General features: G+C 46.0%; 1 protein-coding gene and 1 pseudogene across 3 annotated transcripts in view; both read right to left on the bottom strand.

The window, feature by feature from the left end:
- STOX2 (storkhead box 2) overlaps positions 1-18,336 on the bottom strand; it is a 206,803-nt gene extending 188,467 nt beyond the window's left edge. For 2 of the 3 annotated variants that reach the window (XM_032413674.1, XM_032413675.1), the window contains exon 1: positions 17,938-18,336. In XM_032413674.1, coding sequence (XP_032269565.1) covers positions 17,938-18,289 — 352 coding nt within the window. In that variant the 5' untranslated portion in view covers positions 18,290-18,336. The remainder of the gene's footprint in view (positions 1-17,937) is intronic. The other variant, XM_032413672.1, reaches the window with a different exon arrangement.
- LOC116638060 lies at positions 6,995-7,126 on the bottom strand (annotated as a pseudogene).
- Positions 18,337-20,705: the final 2,369 nt, after the last annotated feature.

Genomic DNA, 20,705 nt, shown 5'->3' on the forward strand with positions numbered 1-20,705 from the left:
AGTGGTGGTCTCCGCCCTTGAAAATACAGGACAGACTTCGTTTTCTTCTCTCATGACTTCAGGGATCCATGGCACCCAGAGCAGGTGAACATGATTCCAATGACCACAGCAGACGGCAAAAGCCGTGCTGGACCTATGGTGACACCGGAGATTCAGTAGCTTCCACTGAGCTATCATCAATTCAGCCCGTTCGGCATTTGCCTTCAAATTGGACAAGGACATCATCTGGAATTCCTTCTCCCCTTCCTCACCCACAAAGTTGGGACCGACGTAAAAATCTGGTTTACATGAGACTATCTTTAATGGGGACTTTTTTTCTTTTCAATTAAGGGGTGATATAATATAAAACTTTCACAGTCTTGGTGGATTTCTGGTTATCTGTTCCAGTTCCACCTCATCTCTTGTGTAGAAGTCAGTGCTCCAGAGGAAAAAAAAAAATTGCCATTTTTTAAATAAGGTTTTCATGACCAAGGCTTAATAACATCATTACTCAGCTTTAAAAAATATATACAATATTTGGGGCGCCGGGGTGGCTCAGTCGGTTAAGCACCTGACTCTTGATTTTGGCTCAGGCCATGATGTCAGGTTCCTGAGACGGAGCCCCACATCGGGCTCCACACTCAGTGGGGGGTCTGCTTCTCTCTCTCTCTGCTCCCCCCACCCCCACTCATGTGCTCGCGCATGCACTCTCTCTCTAAAATAAAATAAATATTTATATATATATACAATATGCACTTATTCTTTACACTATACATTTATGAATCCATACATGACTTATAACTCATGCAATTATTTATGATCTTCCAAATGCACCCCAGGAATTCTGAATACTGGCCAGACCTGTAAAGTGAAGATCTTGAACTTACACCCTGGAGGCTGAGGCTACTCGGGGGCCCCCTTCATGTAAGCAAACGTTTTGATCATTTCATGTCTCCTAATAAATATCACTTTTTGAATACTCTTTAGGATATGCACAAAGGACTTGTCTGGTTCTGACATCTTCCTCTGTCCTCCTAAAAAACAGAAACTTGTCAGCATTGCTTTCCTTATTTAAGGTTCCTCATTGTTATTCCTGCCTCAGGATGACCCAAAGTGTTAGTTCTCGGTGTCACAGGGACCGATGAAAAAGGCCCTGTGTTGACCTCCCCAACGTGACTATCACGTGGTTGCACGTTAACAATAAAGTCCATTATTTCCTGTAAAATTATGATCTCATTTCACACTCCTTCCTCCCAACTATGAGAAAAAGAACCCTTTCCCTTTACTTGACAACAAAAATATTCTGTGATCACAGTCTTCTCTCTTGCTCATCAAAATGCTAAACAGACCAGTTTCTCTGGGGCTTTGTCTAATTATCCAATTTATTTATTTTCTTTTTTAGTTTTATTTATTTTCTAAGGCACTGTTACAATGCAAACAAATCTAATATGTGCTGTTAACTGTAATCATCATATATTTTGTAGTATCTTGTAAAATTATGCGTCTTTTGAACAGCATTCCATTTTTCTCACTTATGCACTCTCGGAATGGACCTTTAAAAAGAAGCACCATATAATATCCTCTCCCCAAAAAGGGAGACTCTTTAAATGAAGTATTTTATTCAACACTGTCCTCATTAAGTGTCCTCATTAAGTGTTTACTAAGTGTTTATTAAGAAACATCATTTCTCCCTGAAGAAAATCTGAAAAATGGAGGGAAAGAAACAAAATCACCCTTAATCTTATTACCTAAATTCAACCACTATTAATATTCACAAATTAATATTCAGTGTATTTTTTTACACAGCAACTGGAATTTGCAGAGGGTCCTAAATGCTGGCCACGGACTGGCCACAGTACCTGCCTTGTGTGTTAGAAATACAGTCTGGCTGGTAATCCTGATCCAGCAGATCCGAGGTTAAGCCATTCAGTATTTATTCATTTATTAATTCATTTAGTTATTTAAAGTTCCACGATGCACAGTCAACTTTGTGAATCACCAGTTTCAAGCACAAATTTTGGGTCCCACAGACCTGGGCCCAGACCTGGTCCCATCACTTAACATGGCTGAGCAAGGTTATCCAATCTCTCAAAGCTCAGTTCCCTCATCCATAAAATGGGTGCATCAAAGACCATGTATAAAAATTCAGTGAGAATATGTACTTGGCACTCTGCCCAAAACATAGTCATTATACAGTACCTGGTATTTATTGTTATTTTTCCCATTTTTTCCTATGCACCTGGTTTGAGATTTTTGTTCTGATTTGTATTGCTATGAAATATCACACACACGGGGTGCCTGGGTGGCTCAGTCGTTAAGCGTCTGCCTTCGGCTCAGGTCATGATCCTAGGGTCCTGGGATCGAGCCCCACATCGGGCTCCCTGCTCCACGGGAAGCCTGCTTCTCCCTCTCCCACTCTCCCTGCTTGTGTTCCCTCTCTCGCTGTGTCTCTCTCTGTCAAATTAATAAAATAAAATCTTTAAAAAAAAAAAAAAAGAAATATCACACACACTTTCACATAAACTATGTACCATAGACATTTTCCATGTGGTTCCATAACCATCACAGACATGTGAACAGTTATACAGTATTCATCCAGTATGCAGAACTACAACTTGCTCTCTACTCATGATATTTAGGTTACTTACAATCTTTCCTTCTTTTTTTTTTAAGATTTTATTGATTTAAAGAGAGAAAGAGCGAGTGCACTCCAAGCAGGGGGAGGGGCAGAGGGAGAGGGAGAGAGAAAATCTCAAGCAGACTCCGAATTGAGCTCAGAGCCTCACGGGGGGCGGGGGGTTGGCCTTGATCTCAGGACCCTAAGATCACAACCTGAGCTAAAACAAGAGTAGGATGCTTGACCAACTGAGCCACCCAGGTGCCCCACAATCAATCTTTCTTAAAAATTGTATAATGAGGGCACCTGGGTGGCTCAGTTGGTTAAGTGTCTGCCCTCGGCTCAGGTCATGGTCCCAGGGTCCTGGGATTGAGTCCCCTGCTCAGCGGGGAGTCTGCTTTTCCCTCTCGCTCTGCCCCTCCCCCTTACTCGTGCTCTCTCTCGCTCTGCCTCTCTCAAATAAATAAATAAAATCTTTAAAAAAATTGTATAATGAATAGCTTCCTACATATAGCTCTCTATAGTTTGGATTACTACCTTAGACATAGTCCTCAAGGTAGAATTACTACATCAAACTATGTGAATATTTAGATGTCTTTTCGATACATACTGACAAGATGCTTTCCAAAAAAATTTTTTTTTCAATTTTCACTACCATTGGCAATATATTAAGGTTATCAGACTTATCTTGCCCTTACCAGACCTGAGTCATCTTTTCCCCAATGTTAAAATGCATAAAAAGATAAATCGAGACACATTAGATTTTTAAAAATTTATTTGAGCAAACAATTCCAGCTGGGCACTACCAAAACCAAAAAGGGGTTGGGGGTCTCCTGGTAGAGCAGAAGTATTTATAGAGAAGACATGGAAGCAAAGCAAAGAAATTACTTAATTGGTTATAATTGAAATTTTTGCCTTACTTGGGAAAATTTATTCAGCTGTTACGATGGTTGTTCTTGAGTTCCATTTTCTCAGATTTAAGAAAATCTAGTTGACTCTGGATTTAATCTGTTTACATAGGCTACCAAAGGCCTATTACATAGGCTCTTTAATGGCCTCCTTGTTTAACTATTTTATCAAATGGGACTTTAAGAAATTGCCACCAGCAGCCGGTTAGCATTAACTATACCTCTAAGTATACTTACGTTATACTTCTAAATCCACATTACACAGAGAATTAGACTGGGACATAAAAACTGACGTTTACCGTCTCCACACTCAAAGAAGTTACAATCTAATGGGAAAGACACATTCACAGTGAAACTTAATATAAGCAAGTGGAATACAAATGCCAGTTCTTTTAAACTGATTGTATAAATGGTGATCATGTCAACTTTTGTGACTTGAGGAGGCAGTATCTTAATTGAAATGTCTGAATAATCTTTTTGGCATGAGGACAAACTTGGCACAATGACCCACCTACTCAGGAAATTAAATATGTTAGTAACATTACAGAAGACTTCATTCACTCATTTGAGTGCACATGCTTAAATCCTCAGAACTTTTGAGTACCCAGGGTCAGGGCTTAGAGAAAAGGACTCACAGTCTCTCTGACAATTGCACGTACTCTAAATCCCTCTCCTTGAAAGTAGAAGCATTTTCTGAATAGGTCATACTCTTGACCCTCAGATTGGCCAACACAGATTTACGTTCTAACAGAGGAGGCAAACTTCCAGTCACTGAAATTATGTGAACTCACCAATTCACATCAAACTGCTCTTTAGAAATAACTTCAATTCACATTCTGTTAGCATGTAAATGATCCCTCCCTCTTCTACTAATAAATTTCCAGAAATTTTAAAGGAACGTGGGGGGGGGGGGAATCATTGAAAGCAATGTAATGCTTATTTCAACAAAGCTTCCCTTTTTTGCAGATCTAAAGTCATATAAAAAGTGTAGACAGGGGCGCCTGGGTGGCTCAGATGGTTAAGCATCTGCCTTCGGCTCAGGTCATGATCCCAGGGTCCTGGGATCGAGCCCCACATCAGCCTCCCCACTTGGCAGGAAGCCTGCTTCTCCCTCTCCCTCTACTGTGCTCTCTCACTCTCTCTGTCAAATAAATAAAATCTTTTTTTTTTTTTTTAAAGATTTTTTATTTATTTATTTATTTGACAGAGAGAGACACAGCGAGAGAGGGAACACAAGCAGGGGGAGTGGGAGAGGGAGACACAGGCTTCCCGCGGAGCAGGGAGCCCGATGTAGGGCTCAATCCCAGGACCCTGGGATCATGAGCTGAGCCGAAGGCAGACGCTTAACGACTGAGCCACCCAGGCGCCCTCAAATAAATAAAATCTTAAAAAAAAAAAGTGTAGACACATTAAAAGGTATTATGCACGATGTGACTTTATCAACTAATCATCAGTTTCAGTCCATATAAATTTAAAATAGTTTATTCAAGTTACATGTAAATTAGCTGGCTAAATTTGCTTTTCCATTTTCAGTACAAGTGTAGCTACATAGAGCTGGACTTTAAGGAATCCAGGCTTTCTTACTTCTGGCCACTTCAGAAGGAGCGGTCACCTACCTCAGAACAAAAGAAACTGGTATTATTTTAAGAAAATAAAGACATTTGGGGCACCAGGGTGGCTCAGTTGGTTGAGCGTCTGCCTTCAGCTCAGGTCATGATCCCGGGGTCCTGGGATCAAGCCCTGCATCGGGCTCCCTGCTCCGCGGGGAGCCTGCTTCTCCCTCTGCTGCTCCCCCTGCTTGTGCTCACTCTCTCTCTCAAATAAACAAATAAAATCTTAAAAAAAAAAAAAAAAAGGAAGAAAGACATTTTGGAGTTTTCTGAGCCTCGTTTCTTTCATAGAGCCAAAGCGATATATAAATGCTCATTTTTAAAAGAAAGAAGGGGAAAAAATCATCAGATTAAACCTTTTCTGTACAGGAAACCTTTTATCATTAGTCACACAGACGGAGTTAACGCCACCAGCCAATTCCATCTGATCTTGTCTTTGTGGGCTTCCCCAAGCTGAAGACTTGCTTCCGTGACAAGAAGCTTCCAGTCTCTTTCTTGCCTTTATTCCTTGATTTGGCATAAGTAGTTTCAAACATAAATCAATCTCTTCCGCATGAAAAACATGGAAGATTTACAACAGCAGAGGAGAGTGACAACCACCAAAACTGTCCCCTAAGAGAACAGCAGGACACTCCACACACGCTGGGCCTGGACCAAAGAGCTGGTGCTTGCTTGTAACATCTGGAAACCTCTTGGCAGAAATGCCGGAGAGCGATGCCTGCTCTGTGAGCCAGGTGAACTCAGAACAATGCCAACGTCCCTCACTTTTCCGCCTTTGAATACTGGATCCAAGATACTTGCACAGTATGAACAAAAAAACAAAACAAAATATCTAGTTTCCAAATGACACTGACGTAGCCTCTTTAGGATAAATGGGGGCCACTGCCCGTGCACCCTCCACCCCCTTCCCTGCTCTGAGGCCCGCTCAAGCGGGAGCATTGTCAACTGCCCCTAGTCCGAGTCAGCGCTGTCTTACCGACTCGCGTCTACACTGGCTCCCTCCCAGGAAATGCAAGGTAGCAGCTGTGGTTTTCTTTCTCTCTGTGATGGTGGAGAATTCCGGGCTCACTAATCTATAGAATAATCAGGTTTGCAAACCGTTGTTCTAGTTACAAGGTCAAAAAGAAAACACCAAAGAAGGGACTTAATTTTTCATTTGAAAAACTGGCGAGTGAGCACTTGAGGGTCACATTGCACCACTCCAGCACAAGGCAAATGATTTATAAAAAGCTGATATTGTAGGGCCTTCCAGATAATCAGAAAAGTTCCAAACAAGAACAAACGTTATCAGTTAGTGCAATACGGTTAATGGCTCAATATACCTAAAAGACAAATACTCTTCACCTTGAGTTAAAATTCAAACGTTAACTCTATCTTGCTTATAAAACACACACTAAAGCAGAAGGATACAAAAGATTAAAATGCTGGGCATGGAGCCTACATTAAAAAAAAAAAAATTCACAAGAGGACTTGGGTGCCTGGGAGGCTCAGTCGGTTAAGTGTCTGACTCTTGGTTTCGACTGAGGTCATGGTCTCAGGGTCGTGAGATCAAGCCCCGCATCAGGTTCCACACTCAGCGTGGAGTCGGCTTCAAATTCTCTCTCTCCCTCTCCTTCTGCCCCTCCCCCCACCGTGTGCTCGCACACTCTTTCTCTCTCCCTCCCTCTCTAAAAAACAACAACAACAAAAACAGAAAGATTAAAAAGAAAAAGGTGGCAGTGATATACCAACCAAAACACAGAGGTGGCAATATGAATTCTGGAAAAAGATTTCAAGGTAAAAAGGATGAGAGAGAACTTTGTGTTAAGTGTATATTTACATGTAATATAAACGTACATACACTTAGACGTATATGGATAAATATATAATTATATGTGTATTTATATGCATATAAAAGGCAAAAGTTAACAATAAAGGTATGTGTTGGCTATCCCCTGACCCTGCATTTTAATTAGCAATAATCGCGCCTTGGATAAACCTCATTGGCTACGATACTGCCACTGCACAAAGCTTGACCCTGCATTTTAAATATCAAGACCACACCACTGTCGTTAGGTCTCTGCTTCACCTGTTTCGTGGGATATTGTTGTATGGTTTTAAGGACGTTTCGCAAATCATAATCCAGATGAGACTACTTTGTTTAACATTCAAGTACAAGAGAAGTAAAATTCTCAATGATAGTGAACGAAGCCAAAACTTGCATCCAGCAGAAATGACAATCAGTTTTGCCGTATGACTCCACTCATATGAAATTCAAAACAGGAATGAACACATATCTGGTGAACTTACAAAAGAAAACCAAGAGAAGGAGTAACAGAAATTTCAGGATAATCATTATCTCTTGCGTACAGAGAAGAGGACGCCGTGGAAGAAAAGCGCAAAGATGCTATAAGCCGTTCCTATAACACGTTATTCTTAAATTGGATCATGGTTGCACATATTTTGTTTTAATCTTACTATATATGTGTGTGCATATGTATGTATGTATTTTGTACGTGGAAATTTTTTACGTATACCAGTTTGTATTTGGAAACGTTTACAAACTAGATGTATTTATCAGTTGGGGGTCACTGTGCCGACGGCTGTATGGATATATCCTAATAAGACCAGACCCAAATGTGGAGCTGGGATGTTACTCACTATTTCATTAAGCTCACGATGCTCTGTCATTCTGCACCTGTCGTACTTCAGAGTTAAATGGGGATGAGACAGAAATTTCCATCCTGAATCTTTCAAGTCTCTGAGAGTAGTCTAAATCTCTGTGAGTCTCTTCTCCAAAGACACAAAAGATTTTCTGACTGTCGTACTGGAAGTGGAGAGACCCGGGGCTGCCACGAGGCTCTCTCCATCGAAACAGTCCCTACTTACTCCGGAGTCAGGAAGCCAATCTGGAGATTCTCCCAGTTGCTGAGGACATCAATTCTGACTCCACACTCATGAGCTAGGAAATAATTGCAGGGTAATCTGACATTCTGCTAAGGTGGGCTTGGTTATGAGCTCTACTGATCCCCGGACAAAGCCAAAGTTCAATAAATTAAAATGGTCTGATTAAAAAGAAGAAGAAGAAATAAAGAAATGACAACCAATTTTTAAAAGGTTGACAGCTCAGACTTCGGGATCGGATTACTGGGTTGAATTTGAGATTGCTTGTTCACGCAAGGTTACTCTCTGAACCTCAGTTTTCTCTTCCACAAAACAGAAATAACTTTAGCACTACCTCTATATAAGGATTAAATGAGACAACATATCAAAGTGCTTGGAACAATTCCCCACCCAGTTACCAACTCTTGAAGTAGAACCGGTAAACATTCAGTAAAATGAAGGAGCGTATGGCATAAAGATTGTGTTCTAGAATGCTCCTTCTGCAGCGTAAGAGGGAACGGTAAAGATACAGGAAAGAGTAGAAGATGCTAGTGTAACCCTCACTGTCTGGGAGCATTCAGACACCTGGTTTCTGAAGTACTGATTTCTTTCCTCCACATTAGCACTTCACGGTTACTAACTTAAAGCCTCTTTCTTATTTTTCTAAACAAATTAATAACCAGACTCTGATGAAAGGAAAGTGATCAGCCCAGACAAATTGTGCTGGTCACAAAGTCCCCCACTGACCACCAATCGTTCATCTCTCCAGAGATTCTGTATTAACTCCAAAGCTAGGAGTCTTTCCAAGTCTCCCCATGCTGGGCAAGACCAAAGGAGAAGGACCGATGGGGAAAGGATAGGCCATCAGAAGCTAGGGGGCCAGAGGCCATTTGGGGGGGAGCAGGTTTGAGGATCTGAGTGAATATGGGGAATAGGAGATTGCAGCATACATAATCAGTGAGCTGAAGAGTTGGGATTTCTTTCCAGAAGGATGGCAGTGCTCATGGAGCCGTATCATCCTTTTCTGCCTCAGGAGGAGTCCAGAAGCGTCTGGCTGGTTGACCAGAAGCAGAGATTTAAGGGAAAGGGCCAAGGTGAATTGTTCAGCCTGGACAGTGCTCTTCCCACAGCACGGGGGGGAAAGCCCTCTAACCGCAGGCCCGCACATTTCAGCCCATGAGCAACTTCAGGCCTGGGCGAGACTGGCAGAGAGAATGCACAGAGCTCGGTCCCCATCCCGCCCTCGCCGACAGGGACAAGAAGACTTCCAAGAGGAGGACCCGATTCACCGCGAGACTGTCGAATGTGAAACCGTCCTGCACCTCACCTGCACCAGACGGTCTTCAGTGCTTCCTTGTGATCCCTGTGCCCTGGCTTTCCCTCTTCGGTGGCCTTCCCCCTGGCACTGTGCACGTGTCAGCCGTGGACCCGTGCCCTCCTCCACACTCCCAACCTCTCCCTCACACACACGCTCCATCCCACGCTGCTCAGGAGCAGCTCTTCCCGGCTCCATCCTCCCACCACGGGCCACCGCCAAGCAAGCAGGAAGGATTAGGAAACTGAGCTGGGAGGCTGGCAGGTCTGTGACTTGATGAATAAAGCACAGCTGCACCAGTCTGAAGTCAAAGAGGGAAGGAACTGAGAACTGGTGTGGGAGTGGCTGCAAACGCTGACAGCTCTTTGGGGTGGGCGTGCAGCCCCCTCCGCTGACAGGGGGCTTGGAGCTGCATGCCCCTCCCGTGCGTAGAACACAGCTGAAACGGGCAAGAGCCAAAGGTCTGGGAATATCTGTAGATAAATAAAATTTTGTCTTGAGAATCCTATCAACCCTCCAAGGGGTCAAATATGTAGACAGTTCTCCCCCCCTTTCCCAGCATGAAGGAGTCAGAAAACTCTCTAGGACTCATGAAGGTCACTTTCAAGGGTGGCATGGTGGGGATGGGGCGGGGGGGAGCCCAGAATTTCTGAAGATAAAGTTCCTTAGAAGAGCAGGCCCTGAGCTCTATTGTCCTATAAATGGATATACCTAAGGGGAACTTTAGTTTCCAGAAAAATCTGGGGGAGAGAAAACTACTTAGAAAGGCAGAGATGTAATCATAATCTTTTGCTGCAAAGGTGTGAAAGGAAAACTTGCTTTACACCCTGGAGGGAAAGTTGGTGGCGGGGGAGGGGGCGGGGGAGGGGGCGGTTCCTGACACAGCTGTGGAGGAAGCCTGGCAGCCACCGAAGGAGAATGCTAGGAGACAGCAACCTCCTCCAGGAAGGAACAAAGCAGAAGCCTGGCAGCTTCCTATCCTTCTAGCCAGCATCCCCTCAGCGCCCCGGCTGTGAGGACACAGGCAGCAGTAATCTCAGGTGGTAAGAAGATGAAATCCCACCAGACTGCACTGCACCCTTTGAAGACATCGGTAAGCCTTTAGGGACCTCCAGGGACCCCTAGATTCTTGAGAAGATGATTACTTTGGACAGACTACTAATCAGCCCACATTCAGCAAACTGAGAGTCTTTATATGCTCCCCACGTGTTTGGTATTGGGAAAGGAGAAGGTGACATCCTGGTTTCAGAGACAAGTCATTTTGCATCGACAGAGGGGCCCTCACTTTAGAAAATTATATTTTAGGGCCTTCGCAAGACATTGAAAAAAAGAGGAATTTTATTGTGTTTACTTGTGTCTTAAAAGTAAAACTGACAGCACAGAGGTATGCTTTCATATTGTTAACATCATAAGAATGTCGTAAGACCCGCTCTGTTCCACATGGTGTCCACCACCACCCTGGGGACCTTCTCATTAGCTGGCTCTGCCCCCCTAGGAGGGTTTACCTTCATCTCTACCCCAAAACTACTCTGATGGATCCTCTTTACCTAAATCACTCATCAAATTCTTCAGAGATGCCTCTAGTTATGGTCCTTGACAACGTCCTAATTAACTGTTCTCTATCAAGAGAGATTGACTGTGGGGCGCCTGGGTGGCTCAGTTAGCATCCGACTCCTGATTTCGGATGATCTCAGGGTCGTGAGATCAAGCCCCACGCCAGGCTCTGCACTGGGCATGGAGCCTGCTTGGGATTCTCTCTCTCTCCCTTTGCCCCTACCCCCACCCTGCTCACACTCGCTTTCTCTCTCTCCCTCTCTCTCTCTCTAAAAAAAAAAAAGACCTATTGATACCAAAATATCAAAAGCTGCTTTAAACACCCTCTGATGCCAATGTGATTAAAGTTTATTAAAAAGTCCTTGGCATAGGATCTTCTTAAAGATCAATTTATTTCTATGTATGCATATATATAATACTTATATATTAATAGACTATATTCACAGCTTATACCTTATCAATACATCTATTTAACCTCCTCATTCAGATAAACCAGATCATTCGTTTAAAAAGTAAAAAACAGGGATGCCTGGGCGGCTCAGTTGGTTAAGCGTCTGCCTTCAGCTCAGGTCATGATCCCAGGGTCCTGGGTTCAAGTTCCGCATGGGGCTCCCTGCTCAGCGGGGAGTCTGCTTCTCTCTCTGCCTGCCACTTCCCCCTGCTTATGCGTTCGCTCTCTCTCTCTCTCTTTCTCTGACAAAAGAATAAATAAAATCTAAAAAAAAAAAGTAAAAAACAAGTCTGCGATTATATTATGTCTACAGCTATAATACAGAATGGAAGGGTTCAAAACTTCACAAATGCATGAACTGAGTAGAATAATGACTCAAGTACATCTCCAAACTTCAAGGGACTATGGTAAAGCCCCCCTCGTACACATCACCGTGTGAGATACTTTAAGCAGGATGAAACCTTTAAAATGATTTGTAGCAAGTAGTTTGTATACAACAGACCTCTCTGGATTTTTACCCCAAAGCACCGAGTGCTTTCACTCCGGAACAAGAGACACAGACAAACACCTTTCAGTTTTATGTTCCTTTAAAAAGAACTTGGGGATAACTGGCAAATTTACCTCTTAATGCAAGCGGGAGATAAACATGTGCTCAGGGTAAAATTTATAAATCTCCGCCAAGTCTCCCAGTTATCGCAGCGAGCCTGTGAGTCTCAGAAGTTCATTCTAAATGCTTTATTACAATGAAACTGACACACCTCTACTGAAAATATCTCTGAGCCAGAGTGAGGTCATTCATAAAAATATTTTTTATGACCAGCCAGAAATTAATAAAACCAGAAATGCATCACCGTTCGCTGTTTTAGCCTTCATCCTGAGATTTTTAATACGAGAGGTAAGGTTCTCTAAGCGTGAGGCCCGTCTCTGAAACTTTTCTGGGTATTTTACAGACCCCCAACCCAGTGCTCTAGACTTACTGGATGTTCAATGCCTCGTCCGCACAGAATAAAATCCCAGGAGGCCCCATGTGGCCTGGAGGCCGCCAGCCCGTCTGACCTCACCTCCTGTCCCGCCTTCCATTTCCATTCTTCTGCTGGTTCAACCAGCCCCAGCCTCGCTGGCTCTTTCCCGTTCCTCCAACACGTCAAGCTGCTTTCCATGGGCTCTTCCATTGTTGGCGGACTGATGGTCAGTCAAGTGCTACACGAAGGAGATGTTATTACAGAGCAGTCCCTCCACACACGGGGGGGCGGGGGCCCTAGCTTCGCGGCAGAAAGGGAGGCAGCCGCTCTCCTTTGCCTAAGCCCTGTGGAAAGATCATTAACCACACAAAGTAATGAACCCACCCGTGTGGCCCAAAGGAAGCTCAAACATGAGGGTCTTGGGCGACACTGGTTTCTCTTGTCCGTTGTGTTGTTTAAGAGAAAAGGAGGACGTAGCCCCTTCTGGCCAACCCAGTTGCCGCTGGGCCGTCTTCTCCCCTAAATTGTTGGGAGGGTGTGTGTGTGTCTTGGAAGGAAATTTTGGTGAGGACAATGTGACCAAAGAGAAAGGAAGGGAAGGGAAAAAGAGAAAAGGAGAAGACAAGGCAAGACAAAACCCACCGTCTGGACCCAGATTCTAGCTCTTTCTCTTACTGAACTAGATGTCCTTGGAGAAGTACTTGTTTTCTCTGTGCCTCAGTTTCTTCATTTGTAAAACAGGTAAAATAATGATACCTAAATGGGATAGCTGTCTTAAAGATTAGTTAATAAGACAGAGAAAGCAAAATCCTATATGATTTCACTTTATGTGGAATCAAAACAAACAAATTAACAAACAAGCAAAAGCAGAAACAGACCCATGAATACCGACTACAAACTGGTGGTTGCCAGAGCGGAGGGGGTGGGGGGAAGGGCAAAATGGGTGGAGGGGGATGGGAGGTTCAGGTTTCCGGTTAAGGGCCCAATATGGGATGAGAGGCACAGCACAGGGAATTCAGTCAATGGCCGGGGAATCGTGTTGGATGGGGACAGATTATAGCTGTGTTTGTGATGAGCAGGGCAAAGCACACAGACTTGTTGAATCGCTCTGTCCTACACCTGAAACTAATGTAACATTGTGTGCCTACTATGTTTCAATTTAAAAAAAAAAAGATGAGTTAATAAAAATAAAGCACTTAGACAATAATAAATGACCGATCGATGGTGATTATTATCCCACCTCTCCTCATTACTCTTGAGCCCATCACCTGCATAAGTTTTACAGCACTTGGAACTCCATGAACTTCTTTCTTTGTCGAATTTTTGAAATGTCTGCTGCCCCACTAGAATGGAACCTCCGAAAGTACAGGGACTATTGTTCTTGTCTGACCCATGTTCTACCTCCATTCCCAGAATAGACCCTAGAAAGTGGGAGGTGTTCCAGTTGTTGAATGAATCAGCATCTCTCCTTCAAAAAGCTTCATAACACTCATGAATCAATCCCAACCATCAGTCGGTGAATATTATTCAATTTTAAGTTGACTTAAATAAACACAATAAACTTCTGGGGGAGTCTATGCAAACTTTTTTGGAGAATATGTTTTTTGTTTGGTTTTGGTTTTGTTGTTGTTGTTGTTTAAAGATTTTATTTATGTATTTATTTGAAAGTGAGAGCAGGGAGAAGCAGAGGGAGAGGGAGGTGCAGACTCCACACTGAGCCTGGAGCTAGATGCAGGGCTCCATCCCACGACCCAGATCACAACCTGAGCCAAAATCAAGAGGGGGTCACTTAACCGACTGAGCCACCCAGGTGCCCCTGTGGTTTTTTTAAATAAACTCTACCCTCAACATGGGGCTCAAACTCATGACCACAAGATCAAGAGTCACATGCTCTACCAACTGAGCCAGCCAGGTGCCCCAGGAGAATATACTAAAAACAAAACAAAAAAACAAAAAAAAACTATTTTGGGAGTGCCTGGGTGGCTCAGTCGGTTAAGCGTCTGACTCTTGATTTCGGCTCAGGTGATGATGTCAGGGTGGTAAGATCAAGCCCCACAACGGGCTCTACACTCAGCATGGAGCCTGCTTAAGATTCTTTCTCTCCCTCTGCCTCTGCCCCTCCCCACTCCCCTCTCTAAAAAAAAAGAAAAAGAAAAAACACAATTCTGTCCTAAAATTTTACTACTTGGAGAAACCACCTTAAGAGAGCAACTCCTTTTGAGAAAACCAATAAAGATTTTGAAATAGAATAAAATCTTGATGCCCATAAGTTCTAAACAACTTTATAATATAAAATACAAGTTCTGATTTAAAGTCTAAAAAGCATATCGCATATTTGGAGCTAAGTATTTGAATATCGAAGGTTAAACTGGGAACATACAAAGAGCCACTGGCAGGGACAGAGAACTAACCCATGCCCCCTGACATATGAAGTCAGGAGGCCCTATGGCATTGACCGCTGGATCTGACTAAGGCTGGGGGTAGGAAAACCCCATGAGCCCCAGGAGGAGGAGCATGTGGGCTCCACACAAAGGCCAAAGGCCGGTGGGTTAGGAGCTGGGGCTGGAAAGCCCTCCAGACACAACCCAGCTAAGATGCTATCTTCTTTAAGGAAATAACCCTGGACCATGGGATGCACCTTAGAGAATGACCACCTAATACAGCTCTCATCACCTCTCCCCACAACTGTGTCCGAGGACTGAGCTGGGGCTCCTGTGTCTAATCCCCTCCCAGTGCCATCCACCACTCCCACTGTCCCCAGAATTCTCCTTATACAACAATCAAATATGTCACCCCTCTCCCTGCTCAAAAGCCACTAGCAGCTTCTACATCATTACATTTGGGCCTAGCCTCCTTTCGCACTGTTGGATCACACCCTTCTCCCCAGCCACCCAAACCAGCCAGTTTCCAAACATGTCATGAGCTCCCCAACCTGGTAACTCTGCTCATGTTCTTGCCCGCGTAGGAAAGCTGTTGTGTTCTGAACGAACCCCTTGCGCCCCACATCTGCACACGGTCTAGCTCAAGCCTCATCTCTGGGAAACCTCTCTACCAGCTCACAAGGCAGAAGGAGCCGCTCCTTGCTCCCTTCAAAGCACTGTCCAGTTTTGTGGGAGTCTCCCCCAAAAAGGACTGCACACCCCGCTCGTCTTTACAATCTCAGGAGAGACACAGAGAATGCAATTAGTACACACTCAATAAACACGTACGGGATTTAACTTACCGTGATTTACTCAAAATATACAGCACAATTTTTAAACATCCTTACTTTCCTGAGCACACATGTCCCTTTGAAGGGTCCTGGAAATTCAAAGTCTGAACTTTTTTTCTACATGCCCAGAGCAGGTCACTTCTAAGGAGTGAATGTGACAATTCCAAATCAAAACTTCTCCTTTGACTTGCTTATTCCCCCCCAACCCCCGCTCCTTCTTGAATCCATAATCACCTCCTCATTGTCCAACTGTCACCTGAAATTTTACAGTTGGTTAGAACCACATGCTTTTGGACTTAACAGGCAAAAGTCATTTGGAATTGCTTGCACCTTCGATCCTGCAACAGACACCGAGGCTCCCACAGAGAATTCTTAGAGCAGATAAACTCTCTCCCAACAATTCAGCATTTTTACGGTCATTACTGAAATGCAACTGGAATTCCAGCAGAAATTCTGAAGCCCCAAAGCAGCTCAAAAGAAAGTGACCACTTGGATCCCAGCAGACCTCACTCTGCTCCTTTACCTGATGCTCCCCATCATGGTACTGAGTGCCCCAGCGGAGCTGAGCAATGCAGCAGCTAACCCCCCTCCACCCCCCAGTCAGCTTAAGACCGCTCAGGCTACCCAGCCAGGTCAGGACAAAGGTCAATCAACGACAGCAATTTGGAAGCTTTCAAATTGCCAAAATATTTCTCTTTGGTTAATAGAACAGATCCCCAATTCCTATGAGTTTACAAATTCTGCTGAAATGAAAAAAAAAAAAAGTGAACTGAAATATTTACCAATCAAATGCTATTGATACAATGTCTGGGATTTCAAAATGGCATTAGGTGGGGAACAGGGGTGGAGGCAAAATACGATTGACCATGTCCTAATATATTTCAAAGTTGGATGATGGGTACATGGGAATTCAATATAAGATTTTGGAATTATGTTACCTTTATATGTTTGGGATTTTCAAAAATGAAAAGGGAAAACTAAGAATGAAGTCGAGTTTAAAAGAAAACTATTAAAACGCTGTCATCTACACAGGGCATAAAAATAACTGCATATACCCCTGCTTCCTGATGTGCTGCAGCCCTACATCCAAGAGCAGATCAAGTCTCAGAGGCATTAACCTTGGCCCCTTTACTAAGGCAGCTTAATTACAGGTAGTCCACTGCGGTTTTTTGCTAAAGAAAAAATAATTAAAGCACCTTTTGAAATTTAGCACGGGTTACAAAACACACAAGATGCAAGCCTTCCTGGGTTTTTTGTCCACTCAATTCAAAGGAAGCTTTGTAAAGATTTCTGCTCTACAAAAACAGACAAAATACCACTAAATAAAAAATGCTCTGGATTTGCGATAGGCATACAGCAAGACCCAGGAGCAGGTATAAACTAATCCGTCAGAGGAAAGCAGTACAGCGACAGTGGGCAACGAAAAAGGCGGCTTTACAGTGTTTTAGCGTTTGAACTTTTGACCTCCTCCCAAAACGTCATGAAAGAATTTCTAAACCGTGGTACTAGAAAGAATGTTTGCTTTCTTGAAATCGTTGCATTAAGCGCTACTATTTACCATTTACGTTTTTAACCACTGGGCCCAACGTGCAAAACTAAAAAGTATATTCTAAAAGAGATGCAATCTGGATTAAGAATATAGGAGTGCAATTAAAAAAGAAAAGAACACAGCAAGTCAGGCAACACTGGAGGCGCGCAGCGACTACCACCTATCCGGCTCTCTTCCCCCTTACACTATTCTTCTTTTGTCGAGGATCAGACTTCCCCCTGATTTCCTCGTGTCCCTTCTTCCCTTCAAACACACAAAACTAAAGAAAGATGTACGGGAGGCAAGACATTTAAAACGAAATTCACAGCTCGGTCTGGCCCAGAAAAGCCGGCGCACGACACCCACCGTGTCCCAGCGCCGCGGGACGCGCCACCCCCCCCCCCCCAGCCCCAGGCAAAAGCCGGCGGGGAGCCGCGCGGAGGGGCAGGGTCGTCGCCCGCCGGAAGGACGTCGGGGGACGGAGCGAGGGCGGCCGCGCACCTGAACTGCCCGCCGCCGCCACCTGATGCTACCAGAATCCTCTCCCGACTTCTCCCGCGATCGCACGCCTCCCCGGCCCGATCGGGGCAGCGCGGAAAGGGTGAGCCGGGCAGACCCGCGAGCGGCCGCGGACCGCCGAGCCTCCCGCGCCGCCGCCTACCTGGCCGGCCCCAGGCACCGCCCCGCTGGAGCGCGCGGCCCGCGCCGCCAGGGTGGCTCCGGCGGGCGGGCCGGGGAGGGGGGGCGCGTAGGTACGAATCCCCGTTTTAGGTGCCAGGAAGTTCCCCCAATCCCGCGCTGGCGGACGCCCGCCGGCCCCTCCCCCGGCCGGGGCTCGGAGGCGGAGGGAGGCGCGGGGCGCCCGGGGAAGCCGGCCGTCCCCGCCGCGGGGCCGGGCGCGGGCTCGGGGCGGGACGGGGCGGGCGGCGGCCGGACTCACCGAGGCAGCGGATGTGGAAGCCCGAGGGCGGCCGCAGCGCCCGGCGCGTCCAGCCCTCGCGCAGCGCCTCCAGATGCTCCTCCTTGCCCTGGATCAGCAGGACCTGCTCGTCGATCCAGCCCAGGAAGAAGGTCTCGGCCACCGCGGCCGTGACCTTCTTGTTCCAGAAGTGCTGCATGTTCTCGGCTTTGAAGTCGGCGAAGATCTCGTAGCCGATGTGGTGCCGGGCGAGCTGGCGGGGCTGGGCCGGGGGCGCGGGCTGGGCGGCCCCGGACCTCTCCGCCGTTGGCCCCTCGGCCGGGCCCAGGACGATGGCCAGAGAGTGAGGCGCGATCTGCAGAAACTTCTCCATCTTCTGAAGCAGCCGGCGCCCCCGCCGCGCGGCCCCGGCTCCCCGCCGCCTCCGCCTCCCGCCGCTCCCGGGAACAGCCGCCGGAACGTCGTTGCGCGACAGGCGGGGAGCGCTAGTGCCCCCACCCGCGCCGGGGCTGGCCGCGCCCCAGCCGCCCGGGACGCCCCGCGCAGCCCCAGGGTCGCCGCGCCGGGAAGGGGACCGTGCGCGGAGCCCGCTCGGGCCCGAGCTCCGGCGCGCGTTACCTGCAGCTCCGGGCCACCCTCCGGGCACCGCTCATTTTACAGCGGCGGCACCCTCGCCTCCCTCGGCGCCCGGCGGCCCCGGCAGGGGGCGGAGACGCGGGAGGAGGAGGGCAGTTCGCGCCGCGTCCGGGGAACCCTCTTGGCTGGACTTAGCCGGAGAAGTCTCCAGGAGTCCGAAGGGGGAAGGTGTTCGAGGTGGCCCAGAAGGCCGGGGGGTGTGCGTTTAGGTGGCAGGGCTCAGAGGAGACCTGGAGGCCTGGGGGAGGGGGGCGGGGGAGAGACACGCAGGGCGACACTTGGAAGCAAGGATTCCCGAGCGGAGTGTCGCTCCTCCCCACGCTCCACCCCCCACCCACCTCCAACCTCCTACCTCCTGCTGGAACAAGTGGATTAGCTGACTGGTTGATGGGCCCTTGGAAGTGGCTTTTTAAAAAACTGAGTCAAACCACGAAAACGTGTCATCAGTTCCTCCTCCCAGACTCTTGTGGAACTCTCCTGTCATATCTCCATCATGTACTGTGGGCCTGCTACGGAAGAAACCCAGTAATTCCCCCTGTTATCTACACAACACTCCCTTGATGAAGAGGATACGGATATTACCAGGAAAGGTAACAATCATGCTTTAAAAGAAAAGAAAAAACTTCGTTGAGGTTGTTTCTGTGCAAAACTGTGTTTTGCTTATTTTTCATTGAGAAAAACTATATATAGTTGTCATACATCTAAAGAGATGACTATAAGAAGAAGCATTAGGGGTTAATGCTCAATGTGAATGATTTTCCCAGAACAAAGAATGTTTCCTAGAATACACAAAGGAACAGTATATTCAGAAAGCTACCCCTGGAAAGATTGCTTGAAGCTTTGAAACAACAGGCTTTCCATCTTCGGCTACACTTATCTAGGCTCAAAGGTCTTAGGGCCATGTTTTAGTCAAGAGTAAGACTCAAGCTTCCCCTCTCCTTGCATCTGCAAAAAGAACGCCCCTTTTCCCAAATGCAAGCCTTAGGAGTTCAGCCCTGAGATGTCTGCATGAGCCCTATGGGCATACTCTTCCCACATGTAGCTCCAGGGGTTACTGTCTTCCTTGGGCAGCAATCTCCCTTGATGATAATAATAGTGTAAAATTTATTCAGTGCTCATGGTATGCAAAGGTCTTTAATTCTTACAACAGTCATTTGAGGTAGATATTACCACCCCCATTTTATGGAAGAGGAAACTAAGGCAAAAGAATGTAAGTAATTGGGATGCCCAGGTGGCTCAGTAGGTTAAGCGTCTGCCTTCGGCTCAGGTCATGATCCCAGGGTCCTGGGATCGAGTCCTACATCGGACTCCTTGCTCAGCGGGGATCCTGCTTCTCCCTCTGCCTGCCGCTCCCCCTGCTTGTGCGCTCACTCGCACTCTCTGACAAATAAATAAGTTAAATTTAAAATAATGTAAGTAATTTGTCTACCTAGTTCCCCAGTCATGAAGTGGTAGAACTGTAATCTAAACCTAGACAGTTTGTCTCCAAGGCTCAACCTGTGTGCTTTCACATCTGTTCCATTTAACCGACCAACAACTGGCAGATAAAATTTTCAAAAAAAGTCCTTTGATGGTGCCTCCTGAATAAATGATATTTGACATTTGTAGTAGGTATCTATTGCGGCGTAACAAATCACCCCCAAACTTAGCAGCTTAAAACAACAAACACTGATCATCTCACACTTTCTGTGAGTCAGGAATCCAGGCACAGTCCAACCGGATGCCTCTAGTTCAAAGTCTCTCATAAAGTTGCAGTCAAGCCAGGGCTATGGTCTCATCTGAAGGCTCGGCTCGGTGTGGATCCTCTGCCAAGCTCCCTCACATCGTTGTTGGCAGGATTCAGTTCCTTGAGCGTGGTTGGATTGAGGGCCTTAGTTCCTCCCTCTCCGAAGACCCAGTCTGTTCCTGACAATATGAGCATCTACATAAGGTAGCTCACAACATGCTAGATGGGTTCCCTCAGATCACCCAGTTCGGAAATCACAATCTAATCTTGGAGGTGCCATCCTATCACCTCCGCTGCATTCTGTTTGCTAGAAGTGATTCACTAAAGCCAAACCCAAACTCAAAGTGAGAGAATTACACAAAGGTATGAGGACCAGGAGGTAGGGATCATGTGAGGTCATCCTAGAAGCTATCTACCACATTTAAAA

This window comes from Phoca vitulina, unplaced genomic scaffold, assembly GCF_004348235.1.
Source record: "Phoca vitulina isolate PV1807 unplaced genomic scaffold, GSC_HSeal_1.0 scaffold15, whole genome shotgun sequence".
Taxonomy (NCBI): Eukaryota; Metazoa; Chordata; class Mammalia; order Carnivora; family Phocidae; genus Phoca; species Phoca vitulina.